Below are 20691 nucleotides of genomic sequence, written 5' to 3' on the forward strand. Positions count from 1 at the left end.
CTTACTTTTGTGTCTGAGTGATGGGGAGGCAGCAGGTGAGGGTATGGAGGTGCGAGGTGCAGGCACTGGACACTGGCGAATCGGCTCATCTGTGACTTGTCCTCTGTCATTCTCTGCCATCATAAATTCTATCGAAAGAGACGAAGTGGCTCAGTTAATAGTTATTACTCAAAAATACATTATTTAAGACTAATAATAAAAACAAGTTTGAGCTGTTTGGGAAATGTAATGTACAGTAAATGTAATGTAAATGTAGTATAAATGTAATGTACACTAATGTACAGTTAATGTCTCTATTCTTATTTTATTTTCCTAAATTTTCATATTTCTATATTTACGTTCATAGCTGTTTACCTTATTAATATTCTTTTTATTTCTTGTATTTTACTGTTATACTATGCACCAGTACACCAAGACAAATTCCTTGTACATGTAAACCCACGGTACTTGGCAGTAAAGATGATTCTGATTCTGAAATGCACATTGTATGAATGAGGGACCCACTAAGAGGTCAAAGGTCAACCTGGTTGGGGGCTGCTTGGGAGATGTGCGGTAGGTAAATGAGGAATATGGACAGAATGGCACAGAGATCACAAGAGCAAGCTGAGGCCACGTGACTTACACTGCACAGAATGATGTCGTAGCAAGTGAAGATATCTTGAATAAAGGAAAAGTTATCCAACATTTCTCATTATGAGCTAAAAGACCTTTAAGCCTATTTCTAGATGTATTTACTAATTTCAAGCTTGCAGTTGTCTTATTCTATTGGTAGTTACTCTTTGCTTCTTTCTAGATATAAATGCTTGAAATAAGCAAAATTATCTGCCAATAGAATAACACTATTTCAAGCTTGAAATGATATTTAGAAATAAGCTTAAGAATTCTATATTTATTTACACACAATCTAATAAAGAAAATTAGTAGTTGAATTTGCCTATATACTGTAGATATTTTTACTTGCTAAGATATCTTTTTTCCAGTGTAGGCCAATAACGTTGTCCACCCCTGAATTTCAATAATGATGAAGTCATTATAGTGCATGCAACCCCTGGCAAGTTGCTTCACAAATGAAACTGTCCTTTCCTTGACATATGTCCACAGAGAAAAACAGTAAAAATGAAAATTATATGTATTATAATCCAGTCCACATTTAGGATTTACACACCACTGGGATTTCCTAATAGAAAACCAAATAGGACTGGTATAAAGCATGACCACACCTGCAGAGAAGATGTTCATGCAGAAATGAAGACTGCCAGACTGAACTGTTCAAACCAGTCATGTTTTAAAACCTGTCCAGCTGATTACAACATCTCAAACTGCAGCTATAATATATCAGCACAATATTACTGCATCCAGATCAGCTGGATTCAGAATAGCCTAATCCCCATATTTGTGAGACATGTGCAGGACACTCGAGTTCTTCCACTCCAACCTTCACACACCATGTCTTCATGGAGCTCGCTTTGTGCACAGGGGCATCGTCATGCTGGAACAGGTTTGGGCCTCTTAGTTCCAGTGAAGGGAAACTGTAATGCTACAGCACACAGAGACGTTCTATACAATTGTGTGCTTCAGACTTTGTGGCAACAGTTTGGGGAAGAACCACATATGGGTGCGATGATCAGGTGTCCACATACTTCTGGCGATATACTATTGTTATATATATATATAGTTGTGATTGCATAAATGTTCAACTGGAATACTTCCTGGAAGGTCAAAGAGCTTGTTAGAGAACATACCTAAACAACCAGATTCAAGAAGACTAAGGAGCTATACAAACTGGGAATTCACCAATGCTCTCCTCAAAGAACGGGCAAGAATATGAAGATCCAGATGTGTAAAGCTGACAGAGACATATCCCAAAAGACTTGCAGGTGTAAATGTCTGCTTTTTTGTTTAATTAACCTTACAGACATGGTGTAAAGGTGGTGCAGTGGATATCCATGCCGCCTCACAGCTCCAGGGGCAAATCAGCTTTGTGTGTGTGTGTGTGTGTGTGTGTTAAAACTGATTACCTTGTATGAGAGCAGTGATTTGTTGTGATTTCTGGGCTGGGTGTTCCCCTAGTATCTCTAGCGCAGTTTTCCCATGGCAATCTCGAATGTTGACATCAATCCCTAAGAAAGAGAGAGAAAGAGAGAGAGAGACAGAGAAAGGAAGAGGAAAAAAAGGAGAAAAAAGGGGGACAAATAACATTACAAAGAACGGAAGTTACAAGAGCATGAGTGTGACTACGCATCATGGCCAAGAATTACAGCTCTAAGAATGTTGCAGTTTCTGTAAATGTCCAGATACTGAATAATTCTTTTACCGTAACATGAGACAATAAGCAGTGCACAATGCTAATGAGACAACATATTAAAACACACTGTTAGCAATCCTGCACAAACACTATAGGATGGGAAGAATGCTTCTCCCTCTGACTGAGCACAATCAATTCAAATACGAGATTAAAAAAAAAAAGCACTACATCCCAAAGCCTATTCACTATGCAGGAAGCTCCCGAATCTCATACTTCCTATTCCACAGATGGCTCTGAGAGGGAAACTGCAAGGTCACACACACACACACACACTCACTATCAATGCATATTAATGCTATGCTACACCTATAACCGAGAGGAATTGGCTCTTTTAGTTGTTTTTGTTTTTGTTTTAAATAAAAGCAGGAATCCATCCAGTGTCATATATTCCTATCCTTGTGGGGGGGACACACACATACACACACATACACACACACATACACGCACACATACACGCACACGACAAATAGACCTATGGACCTGAACAAAAAACAAAGAACTCATCAAAGTTTATCACACTGAAAAAAGAAAAGGAAGGACTTACCTGAGTCAAGCAGGAGCCGAACTACATCCATCTTTCCATATAGAGCAGCCTCATGTAGCGCGCTGCCCTTCTCCGTCTGCCAGAAACAGAGAGAAAGAGAAAGAGAAACAGAGAGAGAGAGAGAGAGAGAGAGAGAGAGAGAGAGAGAGAAACAGAGAGAGAGAGAGAGAACTAGGTCAATAACTCAAGCATACACACACCGAAGTGAGGGGTAGAAAATATGAACATGTGGGTACTAACAATCTACATCAACATAATTATGCTGTCCTCTAGGACAAATCGCAGAGTAACTTAAACTACAGTAAATTCACCTTGCCTGGAGATTCAGCAAGCATTACACATTATGCATATACACATCATGATTTACAAGGTAATGAGGAATGGCAGTGAACATGGTGTATACAAGACACAGAGAGCACTGACTGAAATTAGAATTAAAAAGCAGCAGAAAAGATGAATGAAAAGACACAGAGACACAGCAAGAGTGTGTAAAGGCTCCCAGTTTTTCCTGACTGACAGCATGTCCTACTGGCCCTCATTAAAACAAAGACTGCCCACACGAGTACAGAATCACTCCTTACACAGTACATCACTCCTGATTAGTGGCTCCACCTCAGGCTCAAACGTCAAGCCAACACCACATCAGGCTAATTTGGTCATAGAGACAAGGACTGTAGTGCCACAGTCAGAGGCAGAATTATACTGGAATATTCCCTTCTGCCCAAGATTTTTATCACCCTTCTACTGATCTTCATTACTGACATTCAGTCACTTGAATCGTCTCCTTTCTAAGGTGCCTTTGGACTGTGCTGACACATACCCAACTACACACCAGCGTAAAGAGTGTACAGAGTAAACCACACAGTGAGATTTGCAGAGTGTATAGAACATGCACTCACACAAAGACTCTAAACATCAGATCACTACTTGCACACCAAAGGCTGCAGAGAAACACACTTATCTCTATTTACATCTCTAAGAATGCAGCTTCACTCTAGTTAAATGGCTCAGACCTGAGAGTCTCATTTCAGGGGGTTATATCCAAAGAAATCCAGAGAAATTCCAAAAACAAACTCCTTGGCTGTGCCGGGACTAATCCTACTGTAGCGTGGAGTGAACTTCCTGCCAGCTGGTCCATAGATGACGCTCAGAGACTGTAGGAGATGTTGAGCAGATGTGTATTCCTGAAGCTCTGGATGAGGTCTGAGCACATCCCACAGCAGGACAGGAAGTACAACCCTCCCTCACTGAAAAACACTTCCTGCCCTGTTTCCCATGATGATTAGCTAACAATGTCAGCAGAGAAAAGAAACCATTTCACTCTCACTTAACTTCCTGGAATTGAAGAGTCTTCCTCTTCTGCTGTCTCTCTATTGCCCTCCTTCTTTTCAACATACCAGTTCATTTGTGAGCATATATATAGTATACCTCTGTTCTGTTCATGCATACAGATGTTCAAATACATTCGTTACTTTAATATCACCTACACAGGCATAGCAACAGCTATGGACTTTTATTTTAGAAATGAGATTGTGGTTCACCTACAGGTCAGTCATCTACCAGCAAATTCCAACAGAGATGTGATAGGCTGGAAATTCCTGCCTAATTCTTGGTACAGCTTCACCCCGGGACATCACCTGAACATCGCTGCAGGTCTCATGATGGCTGGAACTTGTCAGGAATAATTTAGCATGAATTACATCTGTGATTTTATTACCCAAGACTTTGTTATCTGCCTGTTAAAATTAGTTTTTCACGAGCCTGCTCCACATTTACTGAGTTACTATTGTTTAGTTTATGCCTGTGTGCTAATTGCCTGACCATTTGCCTGCCTCATGCTTCTGAGTACTGCCTAGCGCTTTGGTTTGCGTGCTACATTGGTTTTAATAAAGCCAGCAACCTTCATTTGCATCCATCTGTCAGCTACATGACGTAAGTCAAGGGAGAGCAAATGCGCCATTCATAATTCATTTGCATTTACAAAGAAAAGGTGGCAAATTTGCACACACATATAAACTGTAATGGGATTGTCAGCCTGATCTCATGAGAAATTTGAACAAACAAGGGTGATGTGGCTGGATTTGGTTAAAATTCATTCAGTCATAATAAAAGGTATGAACACTGACCTCACCCTGACCTTGACCTTATGAATTTGTCATGAATTTGCAAATGTGAGACCAGTAAGGTAAAAGGTATAATGTAGTATAAGTACAATATCTCATCCTCATCCTGTTTTTCCAGCCCACGACATTTCTGTCAGAGGAAAGGGGGATAGTAGAGAGATAAAAAAAGAGACAGGAAAAGTCTGGTTTCTAAGCCCTGTGTGTTCATAGAGCTGCTTGCACACAGAAGCAATGGACCCTTACTGAGAACATTTACTGCACTTCAAATTACAGAACACACACTCATACATACATAAGTGAAAGTTTGCTGATGAATATAATGAGTCAGTGATAAATAGCACCAATATTAAGAACATACACAAACCCACACGTGTGTTGGCCCAAGGCCTTGCCAGAGGAACAGACTGTTCTCTCTCAGAGCCAGATCAATTATTCATCTCTCCCAGGGCAATAATCTCACCATGTCCCTCTCTCCATCACTCTCACGCACTCGTTCCCTCCATTCCTCTCACTTCCACAGCTTCATTCTCTCTGTCTCTGATTAACTCTTTTCATTCACACATTTACACTCACTGAAGCAGATAACAGGATGCTGTCAGGGCAAAGGTTCAAAACCAGTGGAGTCAAATCCACTTGCTGGGGTCTCACAAGTGGCGCAACAGAAAAGTGCTCATCCACAGCCATCCCAACCATGTCTGGGAGATCTAGAGGGCAAAACTGGCAGTGCACTTTGGGTGGGAGGGATGTTATACTCTCTCTCCTGTCAATCACAGTGACACTAGCCAATGTGTCTCATGTATGCAGAAGAGGGCAGATAGCTCTTTCCTCCAAGTGTGTTGCCCTGCTCTGTGATGCAGCAGTTAAAACAAATGTGGCTGGCTGCCTTCATGTGTTTCAGAGGAAGCACGTGTTAGCCTTCACCCTCTCTGGTTGATTGATGGGGAATTGGCAGGTGACCAAATTGGGGGAAAAAATAAGGAAGAAAAAAAGGAAGATTGATCAAAGATTGCAAGTGCAATGAGAGGATCTGGCAACCACTTACACAGAACCCATGAAAATTAATAATTTCCTTCAGACCCTCTATAGATCTTCAGAGAGTGACACACAAACCTCTGTGTTGACGTCCATGCCGGCCTCCAGCAGCACCTGCACGGTGGTGTGATGTCCATTGCGGGCGGCGAGGTGCAGAGGTGTGTGCTGGCGTGTGTTGAGGCTCATGAGGTTGGGGTGAGCGTTCAGGAGCATGCGCACCACCTGCAGCCGCCCGTAGAGTGCTGCCAGGTCCAGCGGTGTCTCACCACGCCGATTTCTCATGCTCGGGTCCGTCAGCTCCTGTAGCAGCACACACACCACCTCCGAGTGGCCATACTGAGCCGCACAGTGCAACGCTGTCTCCTTCTCATGGTTCTGCAACACAGAGAAAGATATCAGGATTTATTACTAACAAAATACAGATCTGTCTGTGGAGGATTTCTTTCATCCAGGTCACTTTAAAAGTCTAAAAGTAGTAGTAGTAGTACTTCAAGAGGTAGTACTTCAAGTAGTAGTACTTCATGAGCTCTGAATTTCACAGCAAATCAATTCTAATTAATAGGAAATCAGTAATCACTAGATAGCCAGATGGTCACTCAGACAAGTGACACACTTTCAAGATAATGTTGATCACTGTGGTCTGCTACTGGTAGGTAAATTAACTGTGGCTAAACATAGTGTGCAACCAGAAAGAGAGCCAGTGCAGTAGAGTCTCAGACTCTGTTTCAGTGCAAAATTCATGTCTAGTTACTGTTCTTACTAAACATCATTTAGCACCCCATGGTGCTATTCAGCTATTTTACAATTATCAGGTCCAAATGAAAGGTCAATGAAATAAAGCATAATATTAGCCACATAGCTAGAGGTCATATCTGGTTAGCGTCTGTCTGCCGTCTGTCACACTTTAGCTGAGCATGTTGTTAGTTATGACAGTCTCTTTTTATGTGGTGTGGGTAGAACTTTCAGCACTGTCCCAAACAACAATCACCAAGTTTCTCAATGATTTTTGCTCGCTAGATTGTATTCTTACTGGAACACTTTCTATGATGCAGAATTCTATTATTAAAGTATAAAAAATATGCAAATGTGATGCCAGGAGGCATTTTAATAATTCTATTAAAATATTCCCTCAACAGACAATAATAGAGTGTGTGCCCGTGTGTGTGTGTGCTGTTGAAGTTTATTTATATTACATTACATATTACAACATATCAGCAAGTGGCTGATTTAACTTAAATGTCTAAATTTGAGCTAAATGGTTTCCAGCCAGAAGATTTAGAGTAATGATAAGAGACAAGTATAGAGAACTTTGGGTTATATTCTCTCTCTCCCTCTCTCTCTCTCTCTCTCTCTCTGTCTCGCTCTCTCTATTTTTCACCCTCTCTGTTGCTCATTTATTCCTATTTCTTTTTTTATTCCCTACCTAAGCTGTACATACCCACACAACACACACGTCATATTATATTGCGTACATTACAAAAAATTCTACAGGTTCATTTCTCTTGAAACCATAGCTGCGGCTAAGTATTAAAACACATCTAGCCAGGAGTATGCTAATCACCCTAGCACATACTCATGTGAGTTCAAATTAGTTAACCCTTATGTCTGTTTAGATTTTTTTTTTTTAATCCCATTTTACATTTTCTGTAGAACAAAAATGATTTCTTTAGCATTAAAATGTTTACTTTTTCTGAGTATTATTGTCGATATCTGTAATAACAGACACTATAAACAGTATATTTTGGAAGTGTATTGCAATGGCAATTACAATTTCAACTAGTATAAGATTAGATGAGATCAGATGAGCTTAAACTCCCGAAAGTGTGTGTGTGTGTGTGTCTGTCTGTCTATGTTTGGGGTGGGGGGGGGGGGGGGGTCTATTTCCTGCCATTCATTTCCTGTTGATTAATATCAAAGTTCCTCTGAAAGACAAATAACAGCTTGGTCAGACCTGAGTCAAAGTTATATTAGTGCAATGACAAGTAATATTTTAACACACTCACCCACTCTATTTCCATTGCCATATATTTCGACTGACACGCATTCATGTAGCTAAAGGGTTAAGTAATATTATACCTAACCTTAACCTCCACAGCCAACACAAAATGTTATTTTTTTCTATTGAGATTTATTTTAAATAAAATATGCATTTTTGTTAAAAAGCACTTTTCATAATGGGGATCATTCAAATATCCCAACGACAACCGTCACATTTTTCTAACTTTATGGATACCCTGATCCGCGCATCCCCCAGCACACACACACTCATCCACTTGCTCAATGTCACACATTTGCTACACACAGAAAAAGCCTTTTAATCTTTCTCACTAACACACACACACACACACACACATTATATACATATATACATTTTAATACATACCAACTACTTATACACATTACATACTTAGCAACCATTTTAACCCAATTTAAAACTTTAAAAAATCAAGTTGTGACCATAGCCTTCTACAGTAGCATCTTTGCTCTTTACAGCACTAGGGATGGAGTGTATAGTGAGATGGGTCCCATGTGCAGGCAAACACACTCTCAGTTCAGTTCAGTTCAGTTTAGTTCAGTTCAACAGTGCTTTATTAGCATGACTGTTATAAATCACATTGTTGCCAAAGCAAGTAGTCCAGGTAGATTAAACTGCTCTCACACAGTCAGACAAGGAGTGTGACGTCGCCTAGTGGGAGTGATTAGGGAGCTGAGCAGATGAGAGAGCAGTGGCCTGGCCAAACAACGAATATGTTTATCCAAGGAGCTGGACGCAGTGTTGATCGGAATGAGAATACACATGGTTTTACTTATGCAGGACCAGATGCACACACAGACACACACACACAGGGAGCAAGAGAGAGAGAGAGAGAGAGAGAGAGAGAGAGATAGAACTTGGGACCACTGATTTTAGTAAAGAGAAGGAAATCACCATTACAGAGAGAATGTCAGTGATAATGTAAGTGAATATGTGTGTGGGAGAGAGAAGGAGCTCAGAGAGTGGTCTCTGGTGAAGGAAAGGAATGGTGTAACCTTTCCTTCTCTCTCAGCTGAAAAGCAAAACATTCCTGAACTTTGTCTCTTACCCATGGGAAGACAGAGCAATGCACGCACACACACACGCACACACACACATAAAAGGAAACATATTACATACATACATACATGCAGAAAGTGAATCCATAATATCTTACACACACGTACAAGAAATCCTTCTCTGTTACTCACAAAACCACACACAAACAGACATGCACACACTGTGTGCCAGAGATATTAATTAAACAAGTATTCGCAAGAGTCTTCCCAGCAAAGTTTACATAGGTGTTGCAAGTAAAACAGCATAAAATGATTTCTGGTGAATCTCAGATTTATTGAACAGAAAGGGAATTTCCAGCAACCACAGCTGTTTAAGTAACGTCATCTGTCTCGTTACTCATCCAAATCATAACTGGAAACTCCAACTGTTAGAAATCTGGAATGAAGAAAAGGACTGTAGGACCTACTCCGCTGGGGATGTCAGAGGGACTGCAAAAATGTGAGGGCAGGAAACTGATATTAAAGAAATAATCTAAGATTGTGTAACATTAGCTCAGGTCATGTGTCCTCCTTTGCAACAGAGGTCTCCCTTCCCTGAGTTCTGAACAATATTACACCACTTCCTGTTAATTCAGCATAAAGATATTGCTCACACTTATACACAATGCAAAGTCTTGCTACATTTTGTATGCATAAGTTCTGAGCCTTATTCATGTGTTTGCCTAGACATGTTTCTAACATTTAACATTTACTCTTTGGATTTGCCCTTTGGACTGTGGTTTTCATTCTCTGTGTTTTGATCCTTGGAGCGATGTGTTCAGTGGAGCCACGGGGTGGAGCAACATCCTTGATGGAGGCCTCGTGCAGGGATGGAGAGGCTTTAGTGCCAGCCTCAAGCAGGACAGACCCCCAAAATTTTCCTCCCTCTGGCTAACAGAAATTCTCCTCTCAGGAGGCTGGAGAACCCCTTTACCAGTCGTCAGGTATGAATATCCCGGCATAGCCACACCTTCAGCCTCCTTCAACAACACAGGCTTCACTGGTAAGCTGTGACAGTATGAATCTTCCATCTTGGGATCCGTTGAAAGTACAGCTCACATTGTTATTTACAGGAGCTCACTGGAATCAAATGCCAGCACAGAGGAAGAAGGGCAGAGGCATGGCTTACCAGACTTTTTTGCTTCAACATAGGAGCTGCTCACAGGCTCGTGGAAGTGATGGTCACACGCCTCACATAGCAGCATTATTAAAGGTGTCTGTAAAATGTGTTAGATGCAACTAAGTAAATCCAGCATGTGTTTAATTTGGTTTAATTTGGGCAATCCAATCATAATTCCAGACATAGGTCGAACCACAGGCCAGCTATGTGGCTACAAACAGTGATAATTCATAATGAGAAAACAAAAAAGCAGAAACCGAGAAACATGAACAAGGCTTAGAAATGCACACTTAATGAAGACACTTTGCAAAGAAACAAAGACACAAGAGGGTATAAATAGATGAACATAATGGGGAAAACCATTGAGGGTATAAATAGGCATACTATTCAAAGGCTAATCTGAAAATAAATGAACATAGTCATGAAATCAATCAATGACAAAACAGGGGTAGACACAGCACCAGGAAGTGAAAATAAAGACATACTGTACACTCTTGGAACACTTTATTAGGAACACCTGTACACCTACTCGTTCATGCAATTATCTAATCAGCTAATCGTGTGGGAGCCAATCATGTGGCAGCAGTGCAATGCATGCAGATATGGGTCAATCATCAGAATAGGGAAAAATTTTGGTGATTTTGACAGTGGCATGATTGTTAGTGCCAGACGGGCTGTTTTGAGTATTTCTATAACTGTTGATCTCCTGGGATTTTCACACACAACAGTCTCTAGAGTTTACTCAGAATGGCGCAATAAACAAAAAACATCCAGTGAATGGCAGTTCTGCAGACGAAAATTCCTTATTGATGAGAGACGTCAACAGAAAATGGCCAGACTGGTTCGAGCTGACAGAAAAGCTACAGTAATTCAGATAGCCACTTTTGTAAAAAACTGTACAGTTGAAGACTGGAGAAATGTAGCCTGGTCTGATGAATCTTGATTTCTGCTGAGACACAAAGATGACAGGGCCAGAATTTGGTGCAAACAGCATGAATCCATGGACCCAACCTGCCTTGTGTCACCAGTCCAGGCTGGTGGAGGTGGTGTGATGGTGTGGGGAATGTTTTCTTGCCACTATTTGGGCCCGTTAATAATCAATCAATCATGGCCTGAATGCCATAGCCTATTTGAGTATTGTTGCTGACTGTGTGCATCCCTTCATGGCCACAATTTACAATTTTCTAATAGCTTATCATTCCAGCATGATAATGCACCATGACACAAAGCAAAAGTCATCTCAAACTGACGATAAGTTCAGTTTTCTTCAGTGTCCTTCCCAGTTATCAGATCTAAGTTTAGTAGAACACCTTTGGGACGCAGTAGAATGGGAGATTCACAGCATGAAAGTGCACCTGAAAAATCTGCAGTATTTGCGTGATGCGAACAACAACAACAACAACAACAACAACATTGTGGAATCCATGCCACGAAGAATTGAGGCTATTTTGAGAGCAAAGGGCCCTACCCAGTATTAGTATAGTGCCTAATAAAGTGCTCAGTGAGTGTATGTCACAATAAGAGCAGGGGCTGTGTACATCGCAAAGGAAAAAGCACCATGGGGGAATTTGTGACACTTAATGTCTTGTGGTCGGTAAATGCCCCTTACTCCATACTGAATCATTTCATTATAGTCTATATTGATAATATTCTGAATTTCTCACTCTCAGAAGAACATGCATATCATGTCTACCAGGTCCTCCAAAAGCCCTTAGATAATCATCTGTATGTAAAGTAAAGCTACAGAAATATGAGTTTCATGAAAGGTCAGTAAAGTTCCTGGGATATATAGTCTGAAGATGGCCCAAACCAAGGTGGAAGCAGTACAGTTCTGGCCACAACCCCAGACAAAATAAATAGCTGCAAGGGTTTCTGGAATTCACCAACCTCTAACATCAATTCATCAGGGGTTTATACTTTGTGGCAACACCACTCACTTCTCAAAGGTAAACCAAAGAATCTCCAGTGGACAGGAAGCACTTCAAGCCTTCCAGAGAATAAAGGACTGATTCCCAACTGCACCTATCCTATCTATAAGTCCATGCAACCCCTATAAATTTCACCCATGTGTTTTCTATTCCAGCCATAATAAATTCTGATGTAGGAAACAGCTGCTAGCAATCAAAGCATCATTAGAAGAATGGAGGCATTGGATAGATGGAGTAGAACATCCATTCCTGATCCTCACAAATCACCATAACCTTGAACATGTGGAGTCAACAAAGAGAATGAACCCATATCAAGACAGATGACCACTTTTTTTCACCAGGTTCAAGTTCACCCTAACTTATTATCCAGGCTCAAAAAATAAAAAAGCCAATGCCTTCTCCAGACATCATGATTTTCCCCACAAACAAGACAAAGCCCACAATATCCTGCCACAAACCATCATCATTGCTCCCATCAGGTGCAAGATCTAAGAATGAAGAACCTCCACCACCAGACTGCCCGCCAGAGAAACTCTCTGGCTCCTCCATTTATGAGAAATCAGTTAATTCAGTGGGTTAACACGTCCCTAATGGCATCCTTCTTGTGGGCTTTCTTCACTCATGCCCAATCATGAAACCCATGGCATCTGCCCACCGGGCTGCTAGACCCTCTGCCCATACCTCGTCATGCATGGTCCCACCTCTCTATCAACTTTATCAAAATGAGCTTATTTCTCATAGATGAAGGATCCAAGGTGGTGCTGCAAGCACACAGAGGTTACTTTGGGTCCAGAAATATGGTGCTATGTTTCTGCTGAATATTAAACAACAAAGCTCAGGAGAAATAAATGGTGGTCTGAGGGAGCCATGTAACACTTTACGACTGTTTTGAGCACAAAGACTGGAACATGTACAGGGAGGCAATTACATATGGCCCCACCACAAATTTGGAGGAATGGCTACAACAGCAAGTGCACAGATGATGTGACTTCCTTCTAAACCATCATCACACATGCAAATCAGAAGCCATGGATGACTGCAGAAGTGTGTGAGCTACTGAAATCACAAGACATTGCTTTCAGGTCAGATGATAAGGCAGGCCTCTGCACAGCAAGGACCCACCTGCCCCAGGCTAACAGAGAGGCAAAGCACAATTATGCACAAAGAATCCATGGTAACTTCCTAAAAAACAAGGACACATGGCATATGTGGCAAGGTATTCAGGCCATCACAGGCTGCAAAGCTACATCACATGTCGGTTATGGTTATCCCTTGCTCCCAAATGGAGCACAGAACAATGTGTTGGCAGGGAAGACCACCCCAACTTCTACTGACCAAGTACTCTGTCTGCAGTGGATGTCAGGAAACCTCTGTCCAAAGTTAACCCATGGAAAGCTGCTGGTCTTCACAACATATTGAACACACAGAACACATCATATCTGCTGTCATCCACCTGTCTCTGACTGGCCTGAACAAAAAAGTATAATAACTGTACATGAGGATGCTGTGCATAGACTTCAGTTCAGCAACTCATAAAAAAGCAGAGCTTTCTGTGTTTGAACACCTGCCCCTGCAACTGGATCCTGGACTTTCTGACTGGAAGACCCCAGTCCGTCACCAACACCACCTCCAGCACTATTAGACTGATCACCAGTGCTCCCCAGGGCTCTGTGCTCTGTCCACTGCTGTGTACATTGCTGACTCTATACACTGATGACTGTGCTGCAAAGTACAGCTCAACTACATCAACAAGTTTATGATAATACTACAGTCATGGGTCTCATCAGCAAAAATGATGACTCAGCACACAGGGAGGTGGTGGAGCAGCTCACAGAATGGTGCAGAGACAACAATCTATCTCTCAATGTAGATAACAACAAAGAGATGACTGTTGGCTTCAGAAGGACCTGCAGAGCAACTGTGAATAGAGTAAAAAGATCCAAGTTGCTTGGTGTGCACATTGCAGGGAGGACCTCTCCTGGACTCTCAGCACCACCTGCTTGGCCAAGAAAGCTCAACAGCATCTGCTATTTCTGCAGAGGTTGAAGAAGCATCCCACAGCCATGGAAACAGCAGAAGTTATCTTCAATGAAGTATTCTTAAATTATGGCATTCCAGAAAACATCCAGTTCACATCATGTGTAAAGAGCCTTCTGCCACCAACTTAACATAAATATCAATTCACCCTGAGGTTAACAGTCACAATCCAATGGACAAGTAGAATGACTGAATCAAGAAACAGGAAGACTTCTCGGATCAACTAACACAACTAGAGCTGACATTTTCCTTGGATGAAATAAGCTTTCATATACTACTCTCATGAAAGTTAAATCCCAGATTCACTGGTCCACTTAAGATTTTTTGACTAGTCAATCCTGGTTCATACAATCTAGATTTACCCCATCATATCGTATAGCACCTAGGTTCCATGTGTCTCTCCATGTCACGTTCACAGTGGACAATTCCCATCACACCATCAGAGGCAACCTTCACTCACATTTTTTAAATTTCTTCCTTTGTTGTCTGCCCCACTTCCTTCTTTGTTTGTGCACACCTGTTTTTGGTTCCCCTAATTCATTATCCTATTTAAGTTCTGTGTTTTCCCTCCTTAGTGGCCAAGCATTATATGTTGTTGTACTTGCACTGTGAGTAGGATTTGTTTTCACGTTGAAGTTCTCTTTGTTTTCATGTTGAGGTTCTTTTCCTGTCTTTATTTGTTTATTAGTTGTTTAACCATTAAAGACAATCTGCACTTGCATCTGACTCCCTGGATTTGTGACACTCCATCTGTTCAGAATCAAGTGCCTGGAGTTTAGCCTCCTCCACTGTTGGAGATCAAGTGTGGTCAAGAGGAGCATGTCTACCTCATAAGGACACTACTCAACTCCAAGCAATGGGACAACCCAGAGACATACTAGACCACACAATAATCACTGGCTTCCACAGAGAGCATCTTGACGGGCCCACTCTCAGACCCAGGGGCAGGTCCCTTTCAAGAGGTGGTGTTTTGGCAAAACCTTTTGGTTTGGCCAAATAAAGTTTGAGAGTTTGAAGGGAGTAACTGGTGTTAGATTTTTGATGTATACAATGAAATAATTGCAGGTCTAAGCAGATACCAATACTGATATTTTATTTTTTTATTTAAAAAAAACAAAAAAACAAAATCAGACGATATTTAATGCACTGTCAAACTCAAGTGCAAGGCATGGTCAAAGACCTTATCAGCTGGTACCAGCATCCCCTGGAGGCCTGGGAACACTCTCCAGTTAAGCTCCTGTAGAGGGAGCCCAGTCTCAGACACATGTGCAACATTAAGAAAACAAATCAAATAAATAATAAAAATTAACCAAAAGTGCAAATGTGGCTCCTCCCATTTTAGGTCATGTCTTTTCCTCAGCAGAGGTCCACTTCCCCTGAGCTTTGAAGACTATCACACCACTTCCTTTAATGGTCCTAATGTTACAGACTGCAAGTGAAGTATAGTATACACACTCACCACCCACTTTATTAGGAACACCTGCACATTCATGCAGTTATCTAATCAGCCAATCATGTGGCAGCAGCACAATGCTAAAAAAATCATGCAGATACAGATCAAGAGCTTCAGGTAATGTTCATATCAAACATCAGAATGAGGGAAAAGTGTGATCTCTGTGATGTTAACCATGGCATGGCTGTTGGTGCCAGATGGGCTGGTTTAAGTATTTCAGAAACTGCAGGGATTTTCACATGCAACACGTGTTTCTAGAGTTTACACAGAAAGACCAGGTGAATTTTTTAAAATCTTCAACTGTTCAGTTTCAGTGAGCCTGTGCCCAATGTAGCCTCAGATTCTTGTTTTTGGCTGATATGTGTAGAACCTGATGTGGTCTTTGGCTGTTGTAGCTCATCCACCTCAAAGTTTGATGTTATGTGCAGGCTGAGACGGTTGTAAAGAGTGATTATATGAATTACTATATCCTTCCACAGCTCAACCCTATCTGGCCATTTTCCTCTGACCCTCTCTCATCAAAAATGCATTTTCCCCATAGAACTCAATGTTTTTTTGTTTTTTGCATTCTGTGTAAACTCTAGAGACTGTTGTGTGTGAAGGAGATCAGCAGTTTCTAAAATACTCCAACCTGCCCATCTGGCACCAACATCCATGTCACAGTTAAAGTCACAGAGATCACACTTCTTCATTCTGATGTTTGATGTGAACATTACCTGAAGATCTTGACCTGCATGATTTAATGCATTGTGCTGTTGCCACTTGATTAGATAACCGCATGCATGTGCAGGTGCACAGGTGTTCCTAATAAAGTGGGCAGTGAGTACTTAGACACTTAGACACTTCCTGAAATCCCCCCTATTTCAGGCGTTCTTGTTTCACGCTAGTCTTGAAATGCTCGCGCAGGCTCCCTCACTTTGTCAGTGTAAAGGGAGAATAGTTTAAGTTCATGAACGTGAACTAAAATCTATCAGGCTAGTTAGTTAGTTTAGTTAGCTAACATTAGACACATATATATATTTTACATTTGTTTACTATTTTTATTAGAGATACTGGAAAAACTTTGTCTAAAAATGATCAAAACCTCTTTTTCTTTTTCTGCCAAAAAAGAATTAAGGTAAACATTTTGACCCAAAAAGCTTAAATAGGCCTACAGCACAGTATAAAATCTAACATTTCACAAATAATGTAAAAATATTGCTTTTTTATTGAAAATATTGAAAAATCCACCATCTAGCTGACTTTTAATGATTGCCACAGTTCCCGACTACACAGCAGGCAATATTACACCTCCCCTACTCTACTTACACCTGAAATGGTGGAAATGTTCCTGTCTTTTTAGGCTAATACTTCTGAATGACTAAATCGTGATATCTTAACATTTAAAATTATGATCAAGGAAAACTAAATATTAACATGTAATATTGGCACTTTCTGAGTTCCAATCCTATATGGCCTAGTGCCATTCAATCAACGGAGATATGATGCTGTACATGATTACAGAGAACACTGCTGGATCTTGGACCAGTTTCTGAACAAGCATGGACCTGCAGTAAGCAGCTCACATATGTGTGGGAAAACTTGTCGGATGTTGCTGTGGCTGAATTCTGGAAAACAGCCAAAACCTGGGGAAGGAAGGGTTTTGACTAAAATTAAGTTTTTCTGCCAATAATATACTTTGAAATGTTTTACTTTATGAAAAGCTTTTTACCAATATTAAGTGAAAGGTTTTTTTATATAGGCCTTGCATCTGCCTAAAAACATCATTTCTGACTTCTGATGTGTTATATGTTTCCCATGGGAAATGTGATATGACTTCTGAAGTGAGAACACATTTCCCATGGGAAACATATCATTCTTAAAACTCTGGCAGTATTGTTGTGTTTTGATAAGTAGATTAGGTTATAAATGCAGAAGTAGGTGGAGTGTCTTTCATTGGAGTCAATATGGAATCAATTATTTTTTAAAGCAATCATTTTTTCTCCCTTTTCACTGTTGGGAATATCCCGACCTAGAACTTCTACTACTTCTGGCTAAGATACATGCAAAAGGAAAATGTATTTCAGTTCTGGAATAGGATGTAGTAAAATATTTTTAATAACATTAAAATGAGACAGAAATAGCTACACACAGATAAACACTGATACATAGATAACATAGATAAACACTGTGTCTGTTATTATCTGATTAAAAAAGGAGAGACATAATAGTGGGGTTTACAGATCATCTTGCACACTAAAATCAGCTCAGCTTACAAAATAGGGTCTTCGATGTATTCTCCATAAAGCGCACAAAGCTGTAAAACAAGCCTGAGCATGCAGAAGAAGCAACACCAGCACAATGGAGGAAGACAGGTGCTGCTTTTACCTGTTGTGCAGGTAGGGGGCAGCATTTCAAATGATAAAAAACGTGACAACAGCAGAAATACTGAATACTGCTTGTCTGAAATAAAATCTCAGCTATAGTCTTTCGTTTCTCTTCTATTACGTAACCAAATACTCTAGTCAAAAGTTTGGATAACAGACTGAATATATATTTTTCATTGTCATAAAGACATTTTGATGAAGGTTGTGATTGAAATCACTGAACTGTAGCAAATCTGGCCAAAGCTGGTCGGAATAATGTGATCAGGAATGTGGGTCAAAGAGATCACATGAATTTAATCAGGTCAGTTAACAATATTTCTTATGGTCCATATTTGTAATACCTTTTTAATCAGTAACATACCAGTTTAGGAAATTCAGCATTTACGGAATCTGATCTTATATTCATCTGTGTCACAAACACATACATAACAAAGCCACCTCAGCTGCTCAGAAGGTCAACTCCCGGTCAATTAACAGCCCTTATCACACCATCCAGGTCAGGGGGGCTTGTTTTTACAGCCCAGCTTAGACCCTCGGGGTGATTTGGCCAGGGCACATACTCATCCTGCTGTAAAAGCACACAGGGGTGGTTCCCATTTGTTAAACTGGGTCAGACTAGTCTTAGGTTTATTTTGCATTTTTTCCTTGTGTTTGTTGGACATAAAGTTTTGGAACTGTGTTGTTCTTAGAGCTCTTCCTAAACGAAAGTCTGATGTATGTATACTCAGAGAACATCGAATAATTTGTATGATTACTGTTTTGAGTAGTTTAAAGAAATGATAAGTTAAAAAAGTTTGAAATAGACTTCTGACAAGTAAATATAGAAGACGATTCCTTCCAGTTTTGAAATTAAACTCTGACAAGTTAATATTAAAGGCCTTTGCTTGCAAATAAAAAACAAACCTCTGAGCTAGCAGAATAATGATTTCATAAATGCATAAAAGTCTCTGACACAGTAATGTCACATTCCAGTGAAAGGTTTAACAGTATTAAACTGGGTATATTAAATATATAACTGAGATATTACATTAATAACAGTTTATTGGTTTAAGTCAGTTACAGCAAATATTATTAATTGGAGTCAGATAATTGAATATAAATTGTAATCAATTTAATTGTATAAATCAAATTGTAACTCGATATAAACTGGAGTCAGATATTTAAGTAATAAAATTACTACACTTTAACCTTTCCTTGCACCTATTTGTTTCATTGTCTTTCAATGATTTAGTTCTACAGTTGGTTAAACCGATGTGATAAAAAAATTACTTAGCAAATGTGATTAACAAATTTCCAGTGTGATAGCCAGTGTAAGATTTGAAATTGCTTAAGCAAAAGTCTCACGATTTACTCAAAGGAACACAAGATTTACAGCTTCATTCACAGTTCATAGCACGGCATAATTTTCACCAGATAGTGGTGCAGTCAGTGGGTCATTTCTCGTGTCTTCCCTGTACACAATAATAACTATTTGGGTGCCAGAACAAGCTTTCACCCCTGGATTGCTGTAGAAGTTTTCTGCTCAACCAGGAATGCTGCTGTTCTGTGCTCAGTCTCTTTTTTATGTAAGTCAATTTATCTTACTTTTTAGTGAAAGGTTAAGACACTATACAGGTACTACACAGACATGTTTATAGAACGTGACGGAATACCCACAGTGTAGCAGGCGCAAGCAATCTGAGGGAGAGTATTAGCTTGCACATACACAGGCACAGGGAAGTAACAGATCACATTTAAAAAAAAAAAAAAAAACATATATATATCTATATGTATATATGTATCTTTACTGCAAAAATATGAAAAATAGCAAGAAAATATCCTTACAAAAACAGTTTAGATATGCTTTAACTGCCTTCCCTTCCCTTCCTCCCCCACCCCCCCTCCCTCAACATCCAAGAATTCAATTACAAAGGCCAAAAGGTCGTTATACAGAGGCTCAGACATACATCTTCAAACATATAAGAACAATACATATCTATCGGTCAGTGGCGTGAGAGGTGTCTTATGTCGTCTGTGATAAAACATTATTAATTTCCAGAAAGCGCATAAAAAGATCCCAGATTTTATACTACTCTTTTAGTTTGCCCTTAATACTGTAAGTTATTTTTTTTCCCAGTGCAATACTATGCGATAGATCCTTCAACCAGAGATCAGAGGATGGTCTTACTGTGATCTTCCAGTAAACTGCTACCAAACGTCTTGCAAGAACTAAACAACTGTCAGTCATTTTGGTATGAGACAAAACAATGATAAATTCACAGGAAATAAGCCCACAGCACATATTTCAGGGGTCACTGGAATGAGTTTTGAAATAATTACAGAAATTAGTGTTATTATTTCTTGCCAGAATGTTTTGATTCCCACATACGGTGAAAAATATTCCCTTATGTTTCTGATATTTAAAACAGAGATCTGGCATGTTCGGGTTAATCTTATTTATCATTTCAGGGGAGACATAAGTACGCATTACGCAGTTGTATTGGATCATCTTAAATCTGGTGCTGATTGACAAAAACTGGGCTCCAGCACACATCTGACTCCATTCTAAATCTGAGAGGTCATATTACAAATCTTTACTCCAAGCTTCCCTCTTCGATTCAGATCATTCTTTAGAGATGTTTATAAGTTTGCAGTGAAGTAGCGGAATTTGGTTCATGCTATTTTTCTCACAAAACATGACTTTTTCAAATTCTAATTAGTGGTTAGGTCTA

The 20691-nt window shown here is 40.1% G+C and overlaps 1 protein-coding gene across 7 annotated transcripts in view; it reads right to left on the reverse strand.

Moving 5' to 3' along the window:
• Positions 1 to 20691, reverse strand: part of anks1b (ankyrin repeat and sterile alpha motif domain containing 1B) — a 195284-nt gene that overhangs the window by 125657 nt on the left and 48936 nt on the right. For 6 of the 7 annotated variants that reach the window (XM_026919638.3, XM_026919636.3, XM_026919637.3 and 3 more), the window contains 4 exons: positions 6083 to 6379; positions 2850 to 2925; positions 2019 to 2120; positions 6 to 128 (listed from right to left, as the gene is read on the reverse strand). In XM_026919638.3, the coding sequence (XP_026775439.1) occupies positions 6 to 128; positions 2019 to 2120; positions 2850 to 2925; positions 6083 to 6379 (598 nt within the window). Of the gene's footprint in view, positions 1 to 5; positions 129 to 2018; positions 2121 to 2849; positions 2926 to 3862; positions 4186 to 6082; positions 6380 to 20691 lie in introns of those variants that run through there. The other variant, XM_026919641.3, reaches the window with a different exon arrangement.

Source organism: Pangasianodon hypophthalmus, chromosome 9 (genome assembly GCF_027358585.1).
Source record: "Pangasianodon hypophthalmus isolate fPanHyp1 chromosome 9, fPanHyp1.pri, whole genome shotgun sequence".
Taxonomy (NCBI): domain Eukaryota; kingdom Metazoa; phylum Chordata; class Actinopteri; order Siluriformes; family Pangasiidae; genus Pangasianodon; species Pangasianodon hypophthalmus.